At 36.8% G+C, this 27,036-nt stretch overlaps 1 protein-coding gene across 1 annotated transcript in view; it reads right to left on the reverse strand.

The window, feature by feature from the left end:
- EYS (eyes shut homolog) overlaps nt 1–27,036 on the reverse strand; it is an 870,368-nt gene that overhangs the window by 779,058 nt on the left and 64,274 nt on the right. The window contains exon 2 of the mRNA XM_065056200.1: nt 2,679–3,525. Coding sequence (XP_064912272.1) covers nt 2,679–3,519 — 841 coding nt within the window. The 5' untranslated portion in view covers nt 3,520–3,525. The remainder of the gene's footprint in view (nt 1–2,678; nt 3,526–27,036) is intronic.

The following is a 27,036-nucleotide window of genomic DNA, read 5'->3' on the forward strand; positions in this document are numbered from 1 at the left end:
TTCACACTTCAGCAACTTTTCAAATTTTTAATAGACTTTATATTATGGGTGGAAGTTTTTTCCTTCCTTTCTCTTGTGTAGCCATGTCCATAATATGTAATGGTTTAATCTCCTAATTCTTCTTGTTTACATACAGCTTGTTTACTGAACCAATATTGCCAGTACAAAATTATGTTATTAATCAACACTGGCCCATATAGGCTAGCAGAATATTTTAAGTATTGCTTGTTGAAAACATCAAGCATGATGACTGCTTTTAACAGAATTGTTTGTGAATCTTCCCATTAATTTGAGTTAAAGTAGTACCAGCTGCTTTTTGGTATTATTTTCAAAGCATTTTACACAGCCCCTAGAATTCACAAAAGAAACAGAAAACATTGCATGCCATCAATGTTTTCCATTATTTTAACTAAACTCTGAATAATTTAAAAAATATTTTTCTTAGAACATTGACTTATTCATACCTGCACAAACTTCTGTTTGCAAATGCATCAATAACCAAATTATTATGCCTTTTGAGAAGCAATTAAAAACAAATAACAGAGAACTTCATGCAACATAACCTTAATTTCTCACTCTTTCCCGACCTATCAGATGTGTTTCATAGCATAGCATTGCTATTGTGAGTGCAAAGTGCAGTCCATCAAAGGAACATTGCTAGAATTCTGCTCCGGTAGTACAGAAAGAGCTGCAACTGTCCTTTTTGTGATGTGAATGAATATTTCTGATACTTTCAAAATGATTCTCAATGCCATTGTTCTGAATGCAGGAACAATACATCCAGCCTGTGGTGGGTTGATCCTAGCTGGATCTATCACTCCCCTCTTCAGCTGGACAGGGGTGAGCAATATAACAAAAAGCTCTGGGTTAAGATAAGGACAGGGAAAGATCACTCACCAGTTACCATCATGGGCAAAACAGACTCAGCCTGGGGAAAATTAATTTAATCTATTGCCAATTAAATCAGAGTGGGATAATGAAAAGTAAAAAAAATCCTAAAAAACTTTTCCCCATCCCTCCCTTCTTCCCAGGCTTAATTTTACTCCCGATTTTCTCTCCCTCCTCCTACCCAGCGGCACAGGGAGATGGAGAATGGTGAATGTGGGCAGTTCATCACACATTGTCTCTGCCTCTCCGTCCTCCTTGAAGGGAGTACTCCACACATTCTTCCCCTGTTCCAGTGTCCCTCCATGGGAGACAATCCTCCATAAACTTCTCCAGAGTTCTCCCCACAGGCTACACTTCTTCATGAACTACTACAGCATGGGTCCCTTCCACGGGGTGTACAATCTTTTAGGAACACACCCATGGGGTCGCAGGTCCTACAAGAAGATCTGTTCCAGTGTGGGCTCCTCTCCACAGGTTCACAGATCCTGACTGGAGCCTGCTATAGTGTGTGCTTCCCATGCGGTCAGCTGCCTTCTTTGGGCATCCATCTGTTCTGATGTGAGGTCCTCCACAGCCTGCAGATGGGGATCTGCTCCACCATGGACCTCCATGGGCTGCATGGGGAAAGCCGGCCTCACCATGGTCTGCACCAAGGGCTGCAGAGGAATCTCTGCTCCGGTGCCTAGAGCACCCCCTCCACCTCCTCCTTCACTGATCTTGGTGTCTACAGTGTTGTTTCTCCCATGTATTCTCACTTCTCTCTCTGGCTGCAATTACTGTGGTTTTGTTTTTTTTCCACATTATCTCAGAGGTGTTACCACCATCGCTGATTGGCTCAGCCTTGTCCAGCAGCAGGTCTGTCTTAGAGCTGGCTGGCACTGATTCTATCAGACAGGGAGAAAGTTTCTACAGCTTCTCACAGAAGCCACCCATGTCACCTCTCGGCTGCCCAAACCTTGCCAAACAAAAACAATATAACCTGCTTTTCGTTCTTCATGAAAAGAAGATGTTATATAAGAAAGTATCTATCATGCTGTACTCTCTGGTAGTCCAATCCCAAACACAGATTCAATTTCTCTAATGGATTTTGGGTAAGTACTGCAATATTTCCTAGAGAAAATTAAGTTATTTTTTTTTTATTTGTGAAATATTGGTGACAACAGTGTGTTTACCAAACCACTTTTGAAAGGAACTTCAGAGCACAAAACAATTTAGAAGAAAACAGTGTTTTGTTTTGCTTGCTCTTCTAATTAAATGTTTGACTTTTCAATTAAAATAAGTTTTAATTTTAAAATTTTCTCCAGTGTAATTTGGAAGGTCTTTAAACTGAAAAGGGAGTTTTCATGGCAGGCTGAATGAAATACTAATTTCAACAAAACTTTTTACTGTTTTCCAGCATTTTGGTTAACTATTTTTGTGTGGGTTTCATCTAAATGATTTATGTTATTTGGTGTAGGAACTTGAACTGCTGAACAAAAAATCAGTTACTTTTGTAAATTCACACACACTTACCTATGTCTCATGCTTACATGGGAAAGAAGCATGATGAGAACTTATTCTGTCTTCCCCCACAATTCACACATGAATATAAGGAAGGACAAATTGCCTTCAAATGACTGTACAGTCTCCTGTAATTGACTAGATGTAAAAGAGATAATGCAGGTGTGGAAGTGGCAACGCATAATAAAATTATTCAGAAGCCTTGCTAATGATGTACTTACCATTTTATTATCCATTAAGGAAAATATATTATCTATGTAATATTTATTCATTGAGGGGAAAATAAATACCTGAAAATTGTGGAGGACACGTGCATTCGTAAGAATCTCCAGAAAGTTCCGATTTCTCTGTGCAGGAGGCATTGTTGTGGCAAGGTTTCGTGGAGCACATATCAAATTTCTGGCAGAATCTTCCAGAATACTGTGAGAAGCAATGGCAATTATATGCTTTTTCCCAAACATGGCTTAGACACTTTCCATGTCCAGAACATAATGGTGCATTTGGAGACTGTTGGCAAAATTGCTGCTTCACAGTTATATTCAGACGGAGGCCCATATTGCACAATAGAGGGCCTCTCTTATGGAGCTCTGCAAAGTAATGAGTTCCAACACCAAGCCAGTTAGGGTCAACTTGATGCAGTCCTCTTATCTGGCAAACAAAAATCATCTGCTCTTGAAGAACATCAGTTTTAGGGCAGTTAATGAATTCTTCCCTGGAGATGTTTACCAAATTCATTCCATAGGACTGAAAGGATGGCTCAGAGGAGATGAAGAGACTGTCACCTAATTGAAGCTGTAAGGGGCATATCTGAGGAATTATGAGATTTTGTTCTTCTGATATTCCTCCAGTAATAGTTTTATTCACATTCCAGCATTCGGTGTAAAAATCTGAGCAGATGTTCTCCCTCAGTGTCCACTTTATTACAGTAGGTTTTGGTTCCACTCGCCATTCAGCAGTCATTTGCCTCTCACATATTACCTGTCCATTTACAACACACATTTGAAGCAAGCATGCTAATATGCAAACTGCTGATTTTGAAATCTTTGTTTCACCTGGCAAATAGGAGTTGTATTTCACACCTGCTTCCTTACTGAGGATAGCTTCAGAAAAGGATTTGTCTGTATTCTCCATGGCATCCTAGCAATTCAAAAAGAGAAAAATATTTCTGTTTTTACACTAAATACAGTTGAATATAGAAGCCTTGTTATAAAAATAGAAAGTATACAACAAAGTAAGCTCTACATCTAATTACACTGCTCTGAACCTGGAATAAGTCAAATTAACTGATCAGAACTTCACCACTATAATCAGATTTTTCCTATTTCTATTCCTGCTAAAGATTTTATTTTTATTCAGCTAGTCATTGTCTTTGTGTATGGAAGAGCAAGAGAAACACTTTCCATTTCCCTCCCTCTGTTGAGAAAAAATAATGATAAACAAGTTAAGATAGGGCATCTGTGGCAAAACTGAGACATAAACCAGAACATCTAAGCTCTAGTCAGGATTTTTTTACCATAGATGTTTTCCTGATGATTTATCATCAATTTGTGATAAAAGTAGATATTCTGAAGGTATAAGCATGTGAATTGTGGCTTCATTAAAGAAAACATCCAAACATATATTCAACTCTTGTTCACACAACTCATGTTCCACCACACTCAGCAAAACAATTAAATGCTTAATTTTCAAAGTATATATTTGATAAACCAAAGGTCCTTAATGATATGCTTGAAGATTTTGATGTATCACAGTGAGAACCAGGAGACTACAGAGTCTTCCAAGACTATTTAATACATAGGAAAGCCTTTTCTGGCCCTTCAAAATATCTGGCAATTTTTATTCCACAGAGAAGAGTGATTACAGAACAGAAAGAAAACTGTAATAAGATTATTAATCTTACTGGGGAGTCATAGTGAAAATCATGAAAACACAATCAGCTGCTTAATACTTTAGAAATTGTCAATAACTTTGAGTTAGTAACAGACTGATTTTTCATTATGTCTTTTCTCCCTTTTATTTCTATAATGACTTTTTTTTCCCCCAGTATATTTATCTTACACTTTAAGATAGTGTCATCTCAACTGATATTTATAAATGAAACAATCATTGTAAGGAATAAACTGTATCATACAGGGAAAGCCATTTAATAAAAATAAACAATAGTATTTGTATTTTTAATTTGACTTACATTGTTTCCATTTTTACACAACATGTGGAATAACATGTGGATGTGTATATCTCTGCACTTACATATATCTGGTCTACCTCTGAAGTGTACATAGATTATCACAGAATCACAGAATCAACTGGGTTGGAAAAGACCTCAGAGATCATTGAGTCCAACCCTTGGTCCAACTCTAGCCCGTTTACTAGATCATGGCATTAAGTGCCATGTCCAATCTCAGTTTAAAAACCTCCAGGGACTGCGAGTCCACTACATCCCTGGGCAGGCCATTCCAATGCCTGACCACTCTCTCTGTAAAGAATTTCTTTCTAATATCCAGCCTAAATTTCCCCTGGCAGTGTTTAAGCCCATGCCCCCTTGTCCTGTTGCTAACTGCCTAGGAGAAGAGACCAATCCCCACCTGGCTATAACTTCCCTTCCGGTAGTTATGGAGAGTGATGAGGTCACCTCTAAGCCTCCTCTTCTCTAGACTAAACAACCCCAGCTCCCTCAGCCTCTCCCCATAGGTCTTATGTTCAAGTCCCTTCACCACTCGTGTTGCTCTTCTCTGGACCCGCTCCAGCACTTCAATGTCTTTCCTGAACTGAGGGGCCCAGAACTGAACACAATATTCCAGGTGTGGCCTCACCAATACAGAGTACAGGGAAAGGATCACTTCCCTTGTCCTGCTGACCACGCTATTTTTGATACAGGACAGGATACCATTGGCTGTCTTGGCCACCTGGGCACACTGATGGCTCATGTTGAGCTTCCTGTCAATTAGTACCCCCAGGTCCCTTTCTGTCTGACTGCTCTCCAGACACTCTGTGCCCAGCCTGTAGTGCTGCAGTGGGTTGTTGTGACCAAAGTGCAGCACCCAGCACTTGGCCTTATTGAACTTCATCCCACTGGAATCAGCCCATTTTTCCAGTCTATCCAGATCCCTCTGCAGAGCCCTCCTGCCTTCCAGCAGGTCGACACTCCCTCCCAACTTGGTGTCATCAGCAAATTTGCTGATGATGGTCTCAATCCCCTCATCTAAATCGTCAATGAAGATGTTAAACAGGACTGGACCCAACACTGACCCCTGGGGAACACCACTAGTGACTGGCCGCCAGCTAGATGCAGCCCCATTCACCAGCACTCTCTGGGCCTGGCCCTCCAGCCAGTTCTTAACCCAGCATAGAGTACACTTGTCCAAGCCATGGGCTACCAGCTTTTGCAAGAGTATATTATGGGAGACAGTGTCAAAGGCCTTGCTGAATTCCAGATAGACCACATCCACGGCTTTCCCCTCATCCACCAGGTGAGTCACCTGATCATAAAGGGAGATCAGGTTGGTCAGACAGGACCTGCCCCTCCTAAACCCATGCTGGCTGGGTCTGAGCCCTTGTCCATCCTGAAGGTGCTGTGTGATTGCATTCAGGATGATCTGCTCCATAACCCTGCCAGGCACCAAGGTCAGGCTGACAGGCCTGTAGTTGCCAGGGTCAGGTCTGCAGCCCTTTTTGTGGACTGGGGTAACATTGGCCAATTTCCAATCATACGGGACCTCCCCAGTGAGCCAGGACCGTTTGAAGATGATGGAGAGCGGCTTGGCAACTTCTTCTGCTAGCTCCCTCATCACCCTAGGATGGATCTCATCTGGTCTCATAGATACTACTCTAATAATATCATTTCATGATATTGTTACAGAATACTTATAGTCTTACTATTTTGAGACCATTCCATTATCTTCAGAATCTCATGACGTTCAATGATACCATTAGATAAAGTGCTATCAAATACATAGTTTGGATTATTTAGCATTTTTTTCTTTTAAGGTGACAGTGTTGAACTATTATATCCATTAAAGTTGCTATTACGTCTGTCACTATTATCAGGTGTAAAATTCTATGCTCTATACTACTGTATATTTAGAAATCTTACATTCAACATCCCATCTTTACCTGCTTTTTTTTTTTTTCATGTTTTTCTCAGGGATTACTAAAATAGATGTTTATAAAAGGATATTTTTCCTTTTAGGCACTTCAAAAAGAAAGCTATTGTTTCATTTTTACTGATAAAGAAAATGTGTTCCCTCACAATATTTGTATGTGATAAAACTTCTGAACTATTTTAAAATAAATCAATAGTACTAGTACTATAACAGTTGATACTTTGTCTTCACAAAAATCATGATTAGTCTTCAGACAACTGAAAGATTATTATGGGAGTACTAAAATTAAACATATTAAGTAAATTAGTACACCCTGTGAAAGCAGTGGAAAAATCAGGGGAAGATGCAAAACAAACATCAAGAAAGAACAAACGATGGCTTTTTAAGCAATAATATCAAGAGGAAAAACAAGTTATATAGTGAAGAATATGAAAAGACCTATGCATGAAATAGAGTTATAATATAAACACACAACTCAGAAAATCAGCCAAGAAATTAAATATCTTCAAAATGCTGACGCCATGTAATTGAGACAAAATGATGTCATGAGATGAAATTAGAAAGTGATTATGGTAACTATTCTATTTTAGGCCTGCTTTGGGCAAGAAGAAAATCTTCCTATCTATAACCCCAGATGCTTCAATGTAATTGATGAAGACTAAGAAAAGTCCAAGACTGAGACTTGTGTGGACACACAGTAAGGCACTTGAGGAAAATGTAACTCTTAAAGTTACATCAGGCTGGGTAAAAAGCAGCACAATGCTCTATTGTGTACTAAAGGAGAACTGGAGCAGAAACTTTTTTGCAGGACCCCAGAGAACTCATTTAAAAGCAAAAGTGAATCCAAAGTTACATTGCATTAGAGTCCATTATCGTAAAGATTATGTTTTCTTTCCATTAGTAAGAGTTACTGAATACTAGTGTCAAAAACAAAGTATATTTTAAGCGAGTTTGAAGAAATACCCACAGAAGACTTTGATTTCAACAGCCTCTCTGAAAAAAAAAAAAAAAGAATCTATCACAGAAGGGAAGAAAACAGAAAATGTTTAGGAACATTGTGTCACCCTCTTTGGGCCAGGAATGAACCTCATCTTGTTACGTCCGCACATATTACATACACACTTTGTGGACTGCCTGACTGTGCTTGAGGTGAGCTCCTGTAGGATGGGGATGTGAAGTTGGATCAACCTGCTCTGAAAATTGCTGAGAGGGAGCTATGGGGGCCTTGCTGGAGGTCCCTCACTCATGAGCTGGATTTAAATTCAGGGTCTGGCTCTTGGTCCTCATCTGGGCTATGCAGTAAGTTGGCTGGTACCTGACCTTATACCTTGCTTACCTGGGCCTTGACCCTGACCAATGTATTTGACTTACTGGCTTGATCTCAGGACGTTTCTCCTCCCTGTGTACCTGCCTGGAAATCACTGGACTGGCTGGCTCTGAGTGTCATCCCCAGACCTGCTCTGTGCTTCTTGCATGGATGCTGTGGAATGGCACATCATGTCACTGAGGTCACTGTCACTCCCTGCTCCCAGCATTCCTCCCTGCATTTGCTGGTCCCTGTGACTGTGATATCATGCTCACTTTATTTCTGATGCATATTTTAAAACCTCAAATTTAGACATAACTTAGTATGTACATATAATGTAGGAAATACCGCAAATTATAGTGCCTGCCCTCTGTATGTTTTACAATATACACTAATTGACCTGATGACATAACAAATTGTCTTTTGTACTCTCACATTTTTAATTGCAAATTTAGTAATTCATAGGAAATGATGTACTATTTACACCAGCCTTCATTCTTTGAAAATGATCCTTTCCTTATTTACTATATAAGCTTCAAAACATACATTTTTTTCTGAATTATTAATTTGATAATGATTTGATAATTGTTTTTTGGAATATTGATCATGCTAGACAGTGAATTTACCTGCACCTCAAATTACAGAATTTTATTTCTACCTTATAGTTATACTTTATCTATAGACAGACGGAGAGGTAACACAGCCACTGCTGAAGTTATCAGGGATTTCTGAAGGCTGGTCTGTTACTCACCAATCCATACAATATGATATTGTATGGACAGAGTTCAAACAGGCATTTGAGTGTGGAGATATTAATAATAAGTCTTTATGTCTGTGTTTGTTTGTTTGTGTGATTCTTTTTCTCAATATCAGTCACTGAACAGAATTTTATGGTGGCTGGTGTGCTGGTTTTCACTGGGATAGAGCTGATTTTCTTCACAGTAGCTGGTATGGTGCTATGTGTTGTATTTGTGCTGGGAACAGTGTTGATAACACGGGGACATTTTTCGTTTTTGCTGAACAGTGCTTACACAGAGCCAAAGCCTTTTCTGCTTCTCACATCAGCCCACCAGTGAGTAGGCTGAAGGTGCACAAGGAACTGGAGGGGACACAGCCAGGACAGCTGACCCCAACTGTCCAAAGGATATTCCACACCTTATGATGTTATGCTTGGTAATATAAAAGTGAGAGAAGAAGGTGGAATGGAGGGGATGTTTTGAGTGATGGTGTTTGTCTTTCGAAGTAACCATTATGCATGGTGAAGCTCTGCTTTCCTGGAGATAGCTGAACACCTGCCTGTTGATGGAAGCTAGAGAATGAATTCCTTGGTTTGCTTTGCTTGCCTGTGTGGCTTTTGCTTTATCTATTAAACTGTCTTTACCCCAATCCATGACTTTTCTCATTTTTACTCAAGGGGAATCAGTGAGCAACTATGTAGGGCTTAGTTGTTATCCAGGTTTAAATGAAAATACTGCTTCACTTTAAAAATCCTCACATTGATCCACATTGTTTGATAATGCAGACATACCTGTGAACTAAATGTGAACTAAAATACAACTAATTTCCTAAAGTATTCAAGAAGTTAAACTCCATTGTATTCAACAGAATTGTTCCCTAATTAGAGCAAAGGAATTCAGTCCATCATGTAGACTTACCTACCTGAAAACTTGCATAAATCTTGAAAAGAAAATTCATTTTTGCCAACTCCAGCTAATTTAGGTCCAGTGAATTGGCCTCAGCACTGTGTTAGAGAAAGTATTAGCCTGATTTGTTCATTCTTAAGGAACTATATTAGTCAAGGATTCCTTGACTATAGCAGTCCATTGTAACTGTAGTTGAAAACAGAAAGAACAAGATTATTGAAGACTCATATATGTTCTACTTAGCTGAAAAATGAACCAGCATAGGAACAAGTCAGATTTTAAGGAAGGATGAGTTTTCTTTTTAATCGGTATCAGCATATTCAGAAAAGAACGTAAGACTGTGATTTCACTTTTGTCTTTTATTTGAATATTTTTTTAAATGCTAGAATGCATTTTCTCTATGATAAAATAGACCCTTATTCTACTAAATGATTGAAGAAAGAATTAAAAAAAAAAAGACTGGAATTATTAGCAATACTTCAGGACCAAACAATACTATTTAGGAGTTAGTTAAGTATTAAAATATAGTAATATGGTGGGAAGCAAAAAATGTAAGATACAATTGTTATGTCTATAGTAATAATCAAGTATCAGTTTATTTTATCAGTTCTGGAATTGGGAAAAATACACTGATCTTCTATACTGTTGAGCTGTTAAACTAGTTCTTGGAATGATTGTGACCATTACAAACTCATACTTTAGGAGTTAATTCTCAAGCACAATTTGGGAGAGATGTCAGACCAAGGATCATTCCCAACAGGCAGTCAGAGTGCACATGTTCTGGAGGCTAACAAAAAGTGAGAGTTTGGATAGTCCTGACAATCTTATCAAGCCTTAGGACTAGACAACAGACTCTGGAAACACTGAGCTACTAGAAAAATGCCTTCATGCCTTTAATGTAGGATATGATTACATTATTTCAGGGAGCTGGGAACCAGAAGACAAAAGAGAAGATCTATGTCTACCTGAAAAAATAATTGCCCAGAATATATGACCCAGAAAATATGTCCAGAATATGAGTGCTGTTTTACCAGTATTTTGAAATATATTATATATAAAATCAAAAATATTGGATCTGTGAATAATGATGATAAATTAAATTGTATGACTCACAATATTAAAGGGTCTGAATGATAACTGTAAGTTCCAAAGTGTTGTGTTTTACTTAATCCTAGACATTATGAATTCAGATTCAGCAACTACGTTTTCCTTGTAAATATTCCATAGCTGCCAAATGTGCAGTAATAACATGTGCAATGTGGAATCACAAATAGATATTCAGGTTAACATAATTATGAAAACTCATTCTTAACACTACATGTAAATAGAACCGTAGAATAATTTATGTTGGAAAATATCCTTAAGGTCATTGAGTCCAGCTGTTAATCTAACACTGCCAAGTCCACCACTAAACCGTGTCCCAAAGCACCACAGCTACACATCTTTTAAATACCTCCAGGGAGGGTGACTCAACCACTTCCCTGGGAGGGAAGTGCATAGACAGAGTAAAGGCATACTTACAGTAAGTAATATTTATAATGTGTACTTGTAATATCTCTTTTTTGAAAATTCCTAATAGAGGTGAAAGAAGCTTCCGCTTAATGACAGAATTAACAAAATATTTCCACTTAAAATGTTAAGATTTAATATATTTGATACCAAGCATACCTATATCTAGGTGATACAATAAATTGAATAACTGGTTTATCTTTGCAGGATTTTGCAGACTACTACTTTACAAGGACAAGAAGAATTAAACCACCTACCCACTGCTCCTCCAACTGCATTATCCTCTAGACTGACTTGAAGGGTTTGTTTCTAATTTTGGGGAATTTAGTTTATTCTTTTTTACCCAACTTGGTTGATGTATTCTTGAAAGAATTAAAAAAAAGTAGTTAATAATGACACCTATGATGGTCATGTACCATTTTCTGTCTTTTCGGTTGCCTCTGTGATAATTCTTATATGAATTCACAGAATAAAGGACATGGAGCCTCTCTATTTCAGGAATGAGAATGAAAAATGAGAAAGCTCACAGTTCTCCCCATATTTATTTTGAAAGATCTGAGTAAATAGGGATATGATTAAACCCTCCTGGGTCTTTAGAAGTCAGTATTAACACTCTCGATATCAGCCAGGCCTTTACAAGTCACCATCAATAACCTGAGTTCTGTCTGAGTTAAGCTGCAGCAGGTGCATGGGGAAAATATTTTTCACATACAGCACAGAAAAATAAGGTTGTTTTCAAAGCAAATCCTTCAACTAGTAAGCAAGAAGAATAGAATTTTAATCTAAATTTTGAAGAAAATATCATGTAGATTGTGTAAGAGAATTTCAGTCTTCATGTCAAAACTGAAGAGCTGGCAAGTATAATGTCAGAAAGGAACATACAGTTCTAAAACCTCTGCTGAAATGGACATTCAGGGAGTAATCAAGACTCTATAAATAACCCTCAAAAGCAGATATTAACTGATGGGGGGAAAAAAAATAACAACCCTGTAGGTAGCAAAAAAATAAAGGAACTGTAGCAAATTTTTCTCCTGATTCTCATCACAAATAATAATCACAATGAGTTAGCTTTTGCTGGCATAAATGTCTTAGAGTTCCTGGAACACTATTCAAACTCTCTACTTGTGAAGCAGAAGGATTCTTGTCACTTCCTTCAATTGTGGAAAAACACTACAGGACATAAAGTTTTATGAAATGCCCATGAGAGTGTGCTTGAATCTAATTGTCAGAAAATATTTGGTTTGAACTTCATGCTACTTTTATTTAAGTGGTGGTTTTATTCAGCTATATGTACTTGTGTTACTAGTCAAAGCAGCAAAGCTTCCCAGCTCAGAGGAAAAAATGGTACTGATGCATCAAAATTAATTTACATTGGTATCTGAACTTTGATTTTCTTTTCTTCAAAAGGCATTGCTCCAATGGTAGATTTAAGATAGGTAAAATCCATATATTTTATTCAGACTCTCATAATCTCAGAAAATTTCTAACACAACTGTGGGAGATTCCTAGCTATTCTCCTTATTCATGAAAAAGGTGCATGTGCCAGAATAGCTTCCAGCTCTGGGGGAAGTATGTAGAGTGTAATTGTCAGAGAAATTTCCATAGAGGTATATGCGTCAGTAAGGACAGGGAACAGATATATATAACAAGTTTTTTCTCTGCTGCCCAGCCACATTTATTTTAGGATATTATGTAAAACAAAGAAAAAATGCAAGCAAACAAATAAAATTGATACCATCTATCCAAGCAGAGGGAGACAGTTATATCTTGTAGAGAAATGTATAAAATTAATTGATCCAGCTGAGAACTACCGAAGATGTTTTAAAAGAAAACTAGAGGATATATTGTCTACCTTTTGATAAGAGTGATTCTAAGTAAATGCTTAGTCTGAAATGAAACACAAAAACTGGTAATTTAAGAACTAAAGAAAGAGTTTATGGGTTTCAGGTTTTATTTTTTTATTTTAGCATTAGAAATGTTATGCAATATTTGAAATGAAGGCACTGAAATTTTTTACACAAATTCTAAACTTTTTTAGACTGGGATACAAATAGTCACAGTGGTATTTTTAACATCAAAGAAGTCTTCGTCATTAAGATGTTTAACATGCAGTAAACTTGTAATATTATGTTCACTATTATGTAAATTATATCTGAAAATTAATTCAACTTACTGTCGGTAAAATGGCTTCTAAATATTTTTAGAAAGTTGTATCAACATTCAAGAAGCTATAAAATATTTTAAATTTTGTAACACTTTATTTTCTGAAGGAATGTATATCTGTTGATAAAAATGTAGTAATTTACTTTTAGAGAACTTTATTTAGCTGTTCATAGATTTTTCTTGTTGTTTTGGGGTTTTCTCCACAAATATTAAATGAAAAAGGAATTAGTTTCAGATATATTGAGTAACTTATGAGAGAATTCACCTTACATAATTGAGATTTGCAATATAAATATGTTTTATTTTTACTTTTGGGTGTTGTAAGTTTTCTAGCATTTGTCAGCTTGTTTTGTGCATAAGCATTCTTACTAAAAATGCAATATCTGTTTAAAATGTTTCATCTGTTGAATTCCATAATGCATTGCAATACAAGAGATATATTTGGAGATTTCAACATCCATTTAAGCCATTTGTAATTACTTTTATTTGATCTATGATTTTATTAATTATATTGCATTTTGCAATAATATTACTTCTACACAGATACATTATTTCATTGCAAATCGAGTTCTTCAACAGCTGGGCTTGACTCCCTTGGAAAAGGCCAGCTATGAAAATGATACCTGACACAGGAAATCAAAGATGAAGTATTACAGTCAAAGATGTGATAATAAAGTCAACATACAGTTACAGGTTCTTGGCAATAGACTACGCAGTTCTACATATAGATGTGTCATTCGAATTTAGAGTTTTATATTGGGTTTTCACAGAATCACAGAATGGTTGCAAGGAGCCTCTGGAGATCACCTTGTCCAAACCTCCTGCTCAGGCAGGATCACCTAGAGCTAGTTGCCAGCTGTGTTCAGTCAAGTTTTGAGTATGTGCATAGATGGGGACTTCACAAACCTCCCTGGGCAACTTGCCCAAGTGTTTGACCACCCTCACAGTAAAAAAAGTTTTCTTTTGTTCAGATAGAGTTTCCACAATACTCAGGACTGGTGCAGTGACAAGTGGAATTTTGTGTCCAGTTCTGAGCTCCCCAGCACAAGATGGGTACAGGCATACTAGAGTAAGTCCAGAGAAGGGCCACTAGGATGATTAAGAGACTGGAGTATCTTTCATATGAGAAGGTGAGATAGCTGGGGCTGTTTAACCTGGAAGCAAGAAGGCTCGAGGGGGATCTTATCTATTTGTATAAATGCCTGATGGGAGGAAAGAAGAAAAAAGAGCCAGACACTTCTCAGTAGTCCCCACTAACAGGACAAGAGGAATTAGGTCCAAACTGAAACACATGAAATCAGGGCTCACTGACATTATGTTATCTGAGCTCACATCAGGGAAAGTAATTTCTAAATATGCCTTAGATGAGCAACCACAGGTTTAGAATTGTGGAACAGAATATCTCGAGTTGGAAGGGATCCATAATGATCACAAAGTCTACCTCCCTGCTTCTCTCAGGACTACCTAAAACTAAGTCATATGAACGAGAGCACCATCCAGGTGGTCCTTGAACTCTGACAGGCTTGGTTGGACTCGGTGATCATGAGGGTCTCTTCTAACCAAAATGATTCTATGACATGACTACTCCTCAGTTGAGAATCTTTTCCTAATGTCCACTCTGAACATTCCCTGATGCAGCTTTGTTACATTTCAATAAAAGTGGTGAACAGATATGTTAACAGACACTACTCATATGTAAAGCTTAACTTTTAAAGCAGCAATCTGCTGGTCTCTAATGTTTATTTCAGATTCTAAAAACTGTCCAAGTATACCTAACAAATCATAAGCTAGTCTTGCTGCTTCTCTCATGATATTCTTGTTAGGATTTGAAGATTAAACTCCTTACAACTAGAGTTACAACATCTAAAATATTTAAAAGCTGGGGATACAAACCCTGAGCTGTCTTAGCTGCCATGGTTTCATTCATCTGAAGTTACGAATTTTTTTATCTGAGCAACTGACTCCTTATGACTTCACAGCACACATTGTCACTACAAGCTTTATGACACCCAAGATTTGGGCAACATCTGGCAAGATTCTAACAGAATCTGAAACAGAAGTTGTATATAAACTTTATCATGAGCTTTTGCATAAGTAGTTGTTAATGACTGGCCAGCCTAGGCCAAAACCAGAGAAAGTTCAATTCTTCAAATCTGATTTCCAAAGTCTAGGTAGAAGGCTAAGAGAATGCAGGGTTACAAATATTTGCCCACAAAACTTATAAACCACCTTTCCTAATTTAGAGATAGATTATGCAAATCTTAATAAGTTACAATGAAATTTTCAAGTTTCATTGAGTGTTATCAAATGTTAAATAGTCACCTATAGGAAAGGTCATGGATAATAATGAGCTGTGGATATAACAAGCTACTTAATAGCCTCAAGAAAAAGACATTGCAATAGTGAGCATATTTTAGAGACCAGTAAGAGGGATCATATTAGTATTGTGATTGTACTGCATGTTGCAATTTTAACCATATTTTGTTAAGTTTAACTTATGTTCATGTTGTGTTATGCAGTATTTCTGTATAACTCTGCTAAATCAAAAATTCCATGTAACACCAACTATCTTTGAATCAGTAAATTTGATATCACACATTACACCTAAAAGTTGTGGACTTTCTAAGAGAACCTGGTCAGAGAGAATTGGACTCTGACAGCGACTAGCCTGAAGAACTACTAAACCATATAGTTCAATATAATTTAAATGCAGGCTTCTCATTTTTCTCTGTCTTATTAAAAGATTGCTATGGATTTCACTAAAATACTTGAAAATAACTACATTAAGATTTTTATTTAGGACAGGAAAATACTCATGATATAACTGTTGTACAGTATTGTCTTTTTATTCTTATTTTTTTTTCTTTTATCCTAACTTAATATCTTATATGTGTCATTACCATTATTAATCATTACTCATTAATTGTGATGGATACTATTCCTACAGCTAATCATATAACAAGATTCTAGAATGTTGGCTTGCACAAACATTGAAGAAGACCTAATCCAATGTATCTTCACAGACCCAAACTACAAAATAAAAAATGTTGGAGAAAAAAATTATAACAGGGTCAGAAATGTACTTAGTTTTCTAGAAGTCCCCTCCAACTCACAAAATCTTATTCCTTTGCACTTTTCCATTTGGTACATTCTACTTCTCAAAAGGTTTTTGTATTCTCACCACATAGTGGTTGAAAACGTCTTTTAATTTACTTATCATATCTTAGTCATTTCCACCATTTATAGCTGTAATAGCCTTTCTGAGTGTAGGATTTTTTTTTCAGTTGTACATTTGCCATTACTCTGTTCCCAGGCCTTGCTTGTGAATACATTTTTAAACTTTATTTTGTGGATATACTGTGTCATTACAAAAGGATACATTTAAAACTGTTGAAAGTTTAACTTTTAAGTCATGAAACCAAGACCTCTCAGAATCAACGATGAAACTCTGGCCTGACATGGGCCTCTTAGTATAAATCCAGTCTCACAAGTAATCCTTCTAACTAGTTCATTTTTCCATGATCATACTTGTAGATCAATTAGAAAATTATTATAATCCTTTAAGCAGCAGAAGTACATTAAATTCAATTCTTTCACATTTATAGTGGAAATATGGAGATAGACATAAGAAAGTAGAAGCAAGATAAACCACCTGATCACGTACTGCAAAGTCACCTCAGGTTATTTGTCATAGGTTGAAGGCAGTATAGAATAATTAGAGCAGCAAACTGACAGTCTCTAGAATGAAAGGGAAATAGGAAGACTCCTTAAAGAGATGGAAGTCCATTAATTTTCGAGAAGTTATGGTTAGTAACATACTTTCCTCTGGTTTACAAGCAGAGCTGATGAAACAATAACTTATTTTGATTGAATTAGGACACTTAGAGAAGAATCTTCTTCAATACATTTTAATAATGTGTTAGCTTTTTTTTCACAAAAAAGGAAAACTTTCATAGTGTAAAAAAATCCCACCATTTCATATTATTTTCAATTTTCAAATAGTTTTTTTTTTATCAATTTCTTTGTCCCTGTCTCGTCTTGTACTTAATCCTTTTTTGTTACGTTCGAGTCACTAAATACTTCTGGCAGAACCCTGCATGCAACCCTCACTAGTGCATTCCCACATTTGTCATTGAGTTATAATCATCATCTTACTTCTACACAACCAAAGTGAAGCTGAATTAAGTAGTGCTGTATTTCCACATTTTTCTTTGTGTCACTTAACATTTTTACCAGAGTTTTTGTGTTGGATTTTTTTTTCTAAGTGTTTTATTATCTAACACAAATTAAAATTCATGTTTTCCTTTCTGGATAATTGAGCATAGAAACAATTAATATGGCTTATGTTTTCCCTTTTACCAGAATTTACTGTACTTTGCCTTGGCACAATAAGCTATCCCTGTGCATTAGAAAACAACTGTCTGTTCCAGAATTATATGAGCCATATTTACTTTGAAACAGGTATAAGGTAATTTAATATTACATGACAAGTAAAAACCCAAACAAGAAACAAAACAAAACAAGTCTTCTGGAATCTTTCTATGTACTAGTATTGTAAATAGAGTCTGTATCTCCTAATTCTCCTGTATCATAAATATCTTTCTGATTTCCCTAGTAATTATTGCATTCTCCCTCTTGCTGTTGTGTTGGGGTTTTTTTTGTTTCCTCCATTTCACCAATAACCACATAGTTTTGAAAAATCTCATGAGGGTCTCAATAAGTTTTTGAAACTTTTTTTTTCTTTACTAGGCAGTTTTACTTTCTCCTCTTTTGTAACCTGAATCAGTAAAAAGATAAAAAAGATTGCATAAAAGCAGCCCCAGCATGGTACATTCAAACACTGATCTGGGTTTTGAAACCTGTTTACCTACTGTAAGTTTTTCATAGGAAAAATGAAACATAGCAATAAATCACAAAGTCACTAATAAGGTACAAGTCATACTATTTTTCTTAGATTCAATTGCGTGGCAATTTTTCTTTAAAGTATCATTCCAAGATGTGACAAAGAGATTGGTATCTATGGAACACATTAGCTAAGCTACAGAGCTCCTCTAAAATGAATCTTTGTTGTAGTATCATACATGGACATGTGTTGCATTAGAAAAAAGTCTTAAACTGATGCTAGTTATTTCAGACTGGATATTTAATGCACTCAAATAACCTTGTCACCTTCTTATTTGAGCTTGTTGAACAGATGTAACACTACACTGCCATACCAGACAGAAAATTTAATTTGTTAGATAACAGGCACATTTTGACAATACAAAGGTATACAACTTTGATTTTTGCTTTTATTAAAATTCTATATTTTTTTCTAAAATAATGTTTTATAAGTAATATGGACAATATACTCTTCACTGTTACTAGCAAAAAAAAAAGCAGAAATTTGTCTTTCTCTCTAACAAATGCATAAATAATTTTAGAATTGTAATTGGCAACCAAGGGAACACTAAAAAATATAATAGAAAAAAATAAGAAGGTGACAATATGTTGTTAGCAAACCATCGGATTAAAAAAATTAAAATGTTAATAATTCCACATAATGTTGTTAGACTTAACATCTGTTCCGTTAATTGATAGTTATCATTGTTACAGAACAGGCCAGGATATTATCCTTTAACTCACAGATTGGCTTTATGACTGAAACAGGAAAACATAAACTCATGACCTATTTTAAAATTCTTATTTATTTCCTTGTAACATGGAGCAGACATTTCATAAGCACAATCACAATAGCTACTTAGAGGCATTTGCTACAGTTTAGAATCCCTGTCCCTCCTGTACTTGAGCTTAAAATGAAATGCCAAGAGTTAAGAACAGGGTGTGTGCATAGAAACTTTCTGCAGAAATATATCTGTGAGGTGCCAGGTTTTCCTACATTTGGTCAAGTGGCAGCAAATGAACCCTGAGTGAATGAAAATCTCTCAAGGTAAACATGAAGATTTGAAATATAGGAGATTTTGGGGTAGGGAGGAGAAAGCTGTGAACTTATCTGTTGAATACATAGAAAATTATTAGGAAATAAAAATGTCTCAAACAAAAATCTTGTGTAGACTAATATGTTTTGTCATGTGCACTCTTCAGGACTACGTGTTTACTGGTTAGGTACTACAAATCTAGTTCTACCAGTATATGTCATCATCTTGGTATCACTTAAGTTCAGAGCAAATAACTTGAAAAAGAGAAAAAGTGAAGAAGAAGACAAAAAGAGAGAGACAGAGATTTATGCTCTGTTTCAAAACTCTATTTTGGTCTTTGGCTGAGAGAACTTCTGTTGTAGAAAGCATAATCTTTATGGTAGAAGTCACTTTCCTATGCATGTGTGAAGGAGTGCTAATGATGCCTCATACATACACCAAGCTGGGAGGGGTGGCTGACACGCCAGAAGGCTGTGCTGCCATCCAACGAGACCTGGACAGGCTGGAGAGTTGGGCAGGGAAAAATGTAATGAAACATAACAAGGGAAAGTGTAGAGTCTTGCATCTGGGTAGGAACAACACCAGGTTCCAGTATAAGCTGGGGAATGACCTATTAGAGAGCAGTGTAGGGGAAAGGGACCTGAAGGTCCTGGTGGACAACAGGATGACCATGGGCCAGAACTGTGGCCTTGTGGCCAGGAAGGCCAATGGCATCCTGGGGTGTATTACAAGGGGGGTGGTTAGTAGGTTGAGAGAAGTTCTCCTTCTCCTCTACTCTGCCCTGGTAAGACCACATCTGGAATATTGTGTCCAGTTCTGGGCCCCTCAGTTCCAGAAGGACAGGGAACTGCTGGAGAGAGTCAGCACAGGGCAACAAAGATGATTAAGGGAGTGGAGCATCTCCCTTATGAGGAAAGGCTGAGGAAGCTGGGTCTCTTTAGCTTGGAGAAGAAGAGACTGAGGGGTGACCGTATTAATGTTTACAAATGTATAACGGGTGAGTGCCACGAGGATGGAGCCAGGCTCTTCTCGGTGACAACCAATGGTAGGACAATGGGTAATGGGTTCAAACTGGAACACAAGAGGTTCCATTTAAATTTGAGAAGAAACTTCTCAGTAAGGGTAACGGAACACTGGAATACACTGCCCAGGGAGGTTGTAGAGTCTCCTACTCCAGAGACATTCAAAACCTGCCTGGACACCTTCCTGCGTAGCCTCATCTAGGTGTTCCTGCTCTGGCAGGGGGATTGGCCTAGATGATCTTTTGAGGTCCCTTCCAATGCCTAACATTCTGTGATTCTGTGATACAGGAGATCACTGTAAAAGATGAGTTTACAGAGGTAAGTTATAAGCTTTGGGAAAATGAGTTTTGATCATTCAAGCATTTCAGGTGATGATCATGAGAACAGTTAATGAACTTGAAAGAAGGTGTTAACTCTCCTTAGACAACCTCTTAGCAGCTAGGACGTAATGATACATAGTTGCAGAAGCAGTTACAATAACACATAGCAAAAGCAGAGTAAATTAAATTAATTATCAGAAGTTTTACTACATGTAGCTTTATTATAACTACAAAAATCTATTACTTATATTTTAAAAAGCCAAAAAAAATCCCAACTTGTATGTTTCAGATTTTCTAGCCTAAAAAATAATATATAGCTCATCCTTTCCCATGTAAGAAAACAATTATTATTTCTGTTAATAGAACACAGATTTCAAAGCACTGTGATTTCAGGACCAATGCTGAATTCAGGTAACCCAGACTGATTGTGAAGGCTTTTGTGACTGTCCAAAAATTTCACAAATTTGAACAGGAATACAAAATAGCTGTTTATCAGAATCCTGCTAGGTATCAAATTCTCATTTTAAAAATAAAAATAATGTACCTCAGAAGCATAATCTGTGTAATTTCAGTTGCACAACCAAGTGCATTGTTGTAGAAGTAACAGCTCAGGCAAACCATAACATACAATACCCAACATTTTAGTCAATTGTCCTGGTTTGTTAAAAAAACAGTTTCTCTTTTAGTGAATTTGTCTGTTAGCTAAAGCTGCACATTAGCTGCACAAGCTCACAAACTGACACACATTCAGAAAACCAGATAACACCATCACAGTTCTATCAAAGCTCCAAGGATATTCAAAGCTCTCAAAAACATCTGCAAACTGTCCTAGCGAAAAAACAAAAGTATTTTTAGTCAGCCTTTCTAAAGACTCGCTCGACCAATTAGCACACACATAGCCGTACTGCTCTTTAATCTCTCTGGAGGTTTTTCAAGGTAAAACATTTTCCTGGAGAACCAGATACATGTTTTGGTAAACATAGCAATGGAATGCAAAGTTATTGATAAGCATGGATGGACATCTTGCGAGAGAGGCAACAAGAAACAGGTGGCCAAGAAACTGACCAACTGTGTATAACATTCCATTCACGTGAATACTTCATATAAAAGTGGGAGATCACGAGGATCTCGTTCCCTTTTCCTTCTTTTTCGTCCCTTCTGCTTACGGCCGACATTAGGAGAGGACCTTCCTAGTTGTCCCTGTGAACTGAGGCCTAGTGACAAACTGAATCCAGCTCCAGTTGTCTGCAGAGTCCAGTCCAGGACTTTGGGTGCCAGTTCTGTAGTTGCTGGGACTTTCAAGATTGGTTTTGTATATTTTGTATTATTTTTCTCTATTCTTATAAGTAGCATTAGTAAAACATTTTTAATTTTTCCAACTCTCTTCTCTCTGTCTTTCTTTTCCTCCCGATCACCTGTCCTTAGCGGGAAGTGGGAAGCGGGAGAGGCAAAAGGGGGAAACAGGGGGAGAGGAGGTTAACAATACATCTGCAATCTAAACCATCGACACCAATTTACAGCATCATCAGTATCATGCAGGGAGTAGGGCAAGTACAGTAGTAACATCACTGGATGAAAAGTTAAAATCGACTGAACCTGATGTTCTTTGGATTTTCAGAGAATAAGAAAATTAGGAAGCTTTAAAAACACTACCACTGGTAAGAACAAGCACCCTGATCCACAATTATTTCATTTTTATATATGTTTTAAAGCCTTTAATCTCCATTATCCTTTATCTACAAATTTTGTATTATATATTTGAAAAGGATAAAGCTATTGCACTTTCATAACACAAGTTTAAAATTGTTTCATTTTTTTGAAAGGATAGTAAGCCGCAAATACTGTAACCTGACAAAACTGAATGCAGTGTCCCAAACCTAAAATCAAATGATTCATATATTACTTGGCAACCTCAGTTTCAATACTCTTTTGGAAAGTTTTTATCTAAAATAATTTTTCTTTTTTTAATAATGAAACTGAGAGGTGTGTATACACTAGTTAGAAGAGAACAATGCTTCATGAACAAGGAAAACCTTCATTCTGAAATCACCTGGGAGTACAACAAATTCTCACATTCTTTTGATTGTTTGCAGTTAATTCAAATATAAAATAACCCTGTCCATCTGTAGTCTGTATTTATGGATTTAAATGGAATTAAGAGGCTCCTCATCAAACATTTTATTACTCTTTAGTCACGAGCTTCCTGACCTCTGTAACTATGCAGCAGATGAAAGTCTAATGTTGAAAATAAGAGTGCAAGATTTGACAACTATAAAGCAATTTGTTCTGCAGCTTTCCTGCATACTTACCCTGCCCCCAACACAAAAGCCAAAAGACAGAAATCTTCACTGGAACAAGTCCATTACAAAGCTTACATGTAATTTTTTTTGCATTTAATCTATACTGTTGCAAGTTTTAGCCTCAGCAAGCTATATTCAGCTTGGGAAACAACAGTTATTTTTCTGTTCTGATGTAGATGGTGTTATCATAACCTAAGGCCAACGTAGTCTGAATGTTTTGAAATAATTTCTGTTTAACATACAGAGAAGATTTAGGCTTACAGAGACAACAAAAACACTGCACAGTAATTAAAAGTGTATGGAAACTAAAAGGAAAAAAACCACAACAAAAAGCCGTGATTTCATCAATGACAGGGCAAATTTGAAACAGGAATGGATTCTCTGAAGCTTCAGGAATTGCTTCGTCAAGAATTATTTAAGATATTAATAATCATATTAAAGAGTAGGGAAAAAATTCTATGTTATCAAGCAAGTATTAGATGACAGCACTATGAAGTCTTTTCCATTCATAGCAGAAATGTCATATTTCAAATGCATATCAGCATCATTCCTGTAAAACAAAATCCAACACTTCACAGAGAAACCGCCACATCCTCACCCTGTAGAGGCCTACATTCCAGTCTTTCCTAGGATGTATTCTCTGAAGTTGTGTCTCAGCCATGAAAGAAAATACCTACATTAGAAGAATGATAGTAAAACAACTATCTACCACCACCTCCTGCATGGCTGCCCCAAAGAGTTTTTTTGGCAAACTACTGCAAAGGATGTGCTCATGAGTTTATGTGACAAAGTAACACTGAGATAAGCAGCGAGGCAGCTGCATATAGATGCTGAAAGAGATTGTCTGCCAAAGAAGAGCTCTTTAAGTCCGTGCACAGAAAGGAAAATGGCTCAGTCCAAGCAGCATGGCAATTAACAGTCTTCTCCGAGGTTTGCTTAACATAAAAAGGAGCTCAATGGAGCCTGAGAGATGTGGCACTTTTTTTTTCCGTGTTATCTAGAATCCAGAGGTATTGATTTCCTGCTTGTCCAGTCAAATGCCTCTCTCTTTTCCTATTATGCTGAGCTGGAATGCCTGGCTAGCATTGAATGTATTTCAGTTAAGTTATATCTTACCTAGAAAATATTTCTTTTTATTCCTATTTTTAAATTTCTCACATTTACAGGATGCCAGGTTACTTAATGTAATCGTAGTTTGCCTTGAGAAGCTGCAGCATCCTCAAAATGTTGAGTGTTCTGTTTATACACATAGTTTATTATATATCAATAACATTTTTATAATTGTACTCTCAGGGTGCATCTCTGCACTTGTAAGATGGTCCCTGTCATGAAGGCATTTACATTCTAAGGACAGAGAAAAAAATGAAGTGATTTTTTTTCTTTTTTTTTTTTTTTAAAAAAAAAAAAACTGAGATAAAAAAGAAACACAAGCTTACAGAGTCAAAGAAACTGGTCTCTAAGGGGCTTGAAGTATGATCAGAGTAGGGACCTTGCATACAAGCCCTGGGATCAGATGCAACGCATAAAGAGCCATGTGAGTGAAGGCAGAGGGTGATTCCACAGGGAACTGACAAACAGGCAGTCAAGGGTGGAAACCTTAGAACTGAAGATGGGTACTCTTTACACATGGATGAGCAAAACTAAACTTTGCTATGGCACAAAAGTAAATATACTGACAGGATCTCAAAGTTTTTATACACATTTTTCATGAATAATACTTTTTTTGAAAAATTATATAGTAAAATATTGGGAAAAAATTATGAGGAATGAAAGTATAGTTTTCTTTTTCGTATCTGTTACCTACCTGAACTGGAATGGAATAGAAAAAATTATTAATATCAATATTGTTTATCTGATTTGTTAAGAGTTTTATACAATTTTCCTTATAAGTTTGATAAGGAAAAACATACAATTTAGAAGGAAGCATGTCGTTTGATAAGAATTTGGTGCAATTTAAACATATATTACGTATTTTATAATAAACCTAAAATCATAGACCCTGCTTTGAACAGTGAGATGAACATTTTAGCTTGTTATTTTTGCAGGCTTTAAACAGAATTGGTTTAGTGTTTGGATCTAAGTACCAAGGCTCGAAAATTCATTTTCACATCCTCCTATTATCTTATAAATTAGTCAGTGGGTAAGCCTCATAAGTATAGACCTGGCACTCATTGTGATTTTTGAATTCTCTTTTTTTTTAATATATAATTTTAATTTTAAAAGGCATTTTCTTATAAAACAATTTGACTGGACTTCCTGTCTATGTTGACCTATAACTGCAGTACCATCAGAATAGCTCATGTATTAAATATTTTGTAATCTGGTTATCTTAATTTGCCTGTACTGAATTCTAACAAAAGGTAAGAAGCCATTACCAGGTAACGGTGTGTAACAGATTTTAGGTGGTTCACGGATTCCATTCCTAGAGCACTTGCTGAAGCCTCCTGAGGTAGCGTCTGCTTCCTGATGTTTTTAAAGTACCTTGCTGGAGGGTGCACAGTTTAAAGGCATACAGGAATGAATCAGTTTAAAACAAAACAAAGCAAAACAAAACAACAAAAAACTCCACTATCTTATTTTCCTTTCTATTAAGCTCTGTATTTCTGTCTTCAAAAATAATTTAGGCCTCTGATTTGCAAAGGGCTAGTTATCTCCTACTAGATGCCTCTCAGTCACTGAAAGTTGAAAAATCTTCATGTCTTACATTGATTTGCCTGTGTCAAATCATACTCAGCTGCTAGTTTTATTTAATTAGCCTAAAGTCACATCACTCTTTGTAATTTTGCTGAAATAAGCTATGATGAAGAACAAGCCAGTCATGTTAAAAATTGTGATTTTTCACACAAGATACTGGGTTAGATACTGACAATGTCATAAGTGACATGTTTTGGGTAGCCAGGACAGAGGAAGGGGGCTGCAGGGGTGATCTCTGTGGAAGAATGGCAAGGCTGCCCCACATGCTGGGCACAGTGTGTTCCAGTTGCCTCCACAACAGACCAACCACAGGACACAATTGAGTCCATATGTCAATCTGGTGGCTTTTTGGTGAAAACACATTTAAGAAAGATGAGAAAGCATCAATAAGGAGGAGAAAATGAAACAGTGGGACAGAAGAAGAACTAAGTGAACAAAGAAACAAGGTCAATATAGTTGAAGGTGCTCCACTACAGAGCTGGTAACACCCCTGAAGAGACTGGGGATGATGGACACACGTTGACACAGGAACACCCTAGAGGGACTGAAGCCCATGGAGGACCCATGCTGAAGCAGAAGAAACAAGTGAGAAGGCAACAAATTAAGTTAAATTCCACAAGTCTGTTTAGCCTGTGACACCAAGTGGCGACGGATTTCTCTGTCTTTATTTCAATCAACAAATTTCCTAATTTGTTTTCCATCTATTTTTTTCCTCTATCTCATTGAGACTTCACTCTTATTATCTGTGTGGGATTACCCACAACAAATGCCAAAGAATAACAAGTATTTTCACTACTGTCTTCTGCTTTCACCTTAGGTATAAATATGTATCTTAGGGTAGAACTTTTTTCTTTTGAAATATTGGAAAACCTAGCTTACAACATTAGACCAGTGTTGTTGAAATGAAAATGCCATTCATTGTGCTGTGCTAAGGTGACTAATCTCCCTACAAACAGTGGCGCTTCAAAATTAAGGCTGCACCAATAAGACTTTAAATATGCGTATGTTCAGTCAGAAAAAAAATATATTAAATATACTCCATAGCCTAAATATCACATTTACACAACAGAAGTGAATTATCTTTAATGTGATTTACTTTGATGCACGCAGTATGTTTGAAGTTTAATTTTGTTTGATTTCCTTCATGAAACACATCTGTTGACTTGAACATTTTCCCTGAAAACTCTACAGCTGTTTTCTGGATTCTGAACTTGACTTTTCATCACTATAGATCTATTTTATGTTAATTCACAAAAGTGATCCAGCAAGCAAGTACCTGAAAGTTATCATGGAATAGTTCACAGAATCATATAGTAGTTTGGGATGGAAGGGACCTTAAAGATCACCTAGTTCCAAACCCACTGCCGTGGGCAGGGACACCTTCTACTACACCCGGTTGCTCAATGCCCCATCGTACCTGGCCTTGAACATTTCCAGGGATGAGACTTCTATCACATCTTTTTTCCTTATCTCTAGTCTAAATCTACCCTCTTTTAATTTAAAACCATTACCCCTTGTCTTATCACCATAGTCCCCCCAGGTACTCCTCAGCAGGGCTGCTCTCAATCCCTTCATCATCTGCATTGATATCAAGGGTTGCCCTGACCCAGGTGCAAGACCTTGCAAGTTATCAAAGTTCAGTGTTTGTAGACCGTGACCTTTCTGCATTA

Source organism: Columba livia, chromosome 3 (assembly GCF_036013475.1).
Source record: "Columba livia isolate bColLiv1 breed racing homer chromosome 3, bColLiv1.pat.W.v2, whole genome shotgun sequence".
Classification (NCBI taxonomy): Eukaryota; Metazoa; Chordata; class Aves; order Columbiformes; family Columbidae; genus Columba; species Columba livia.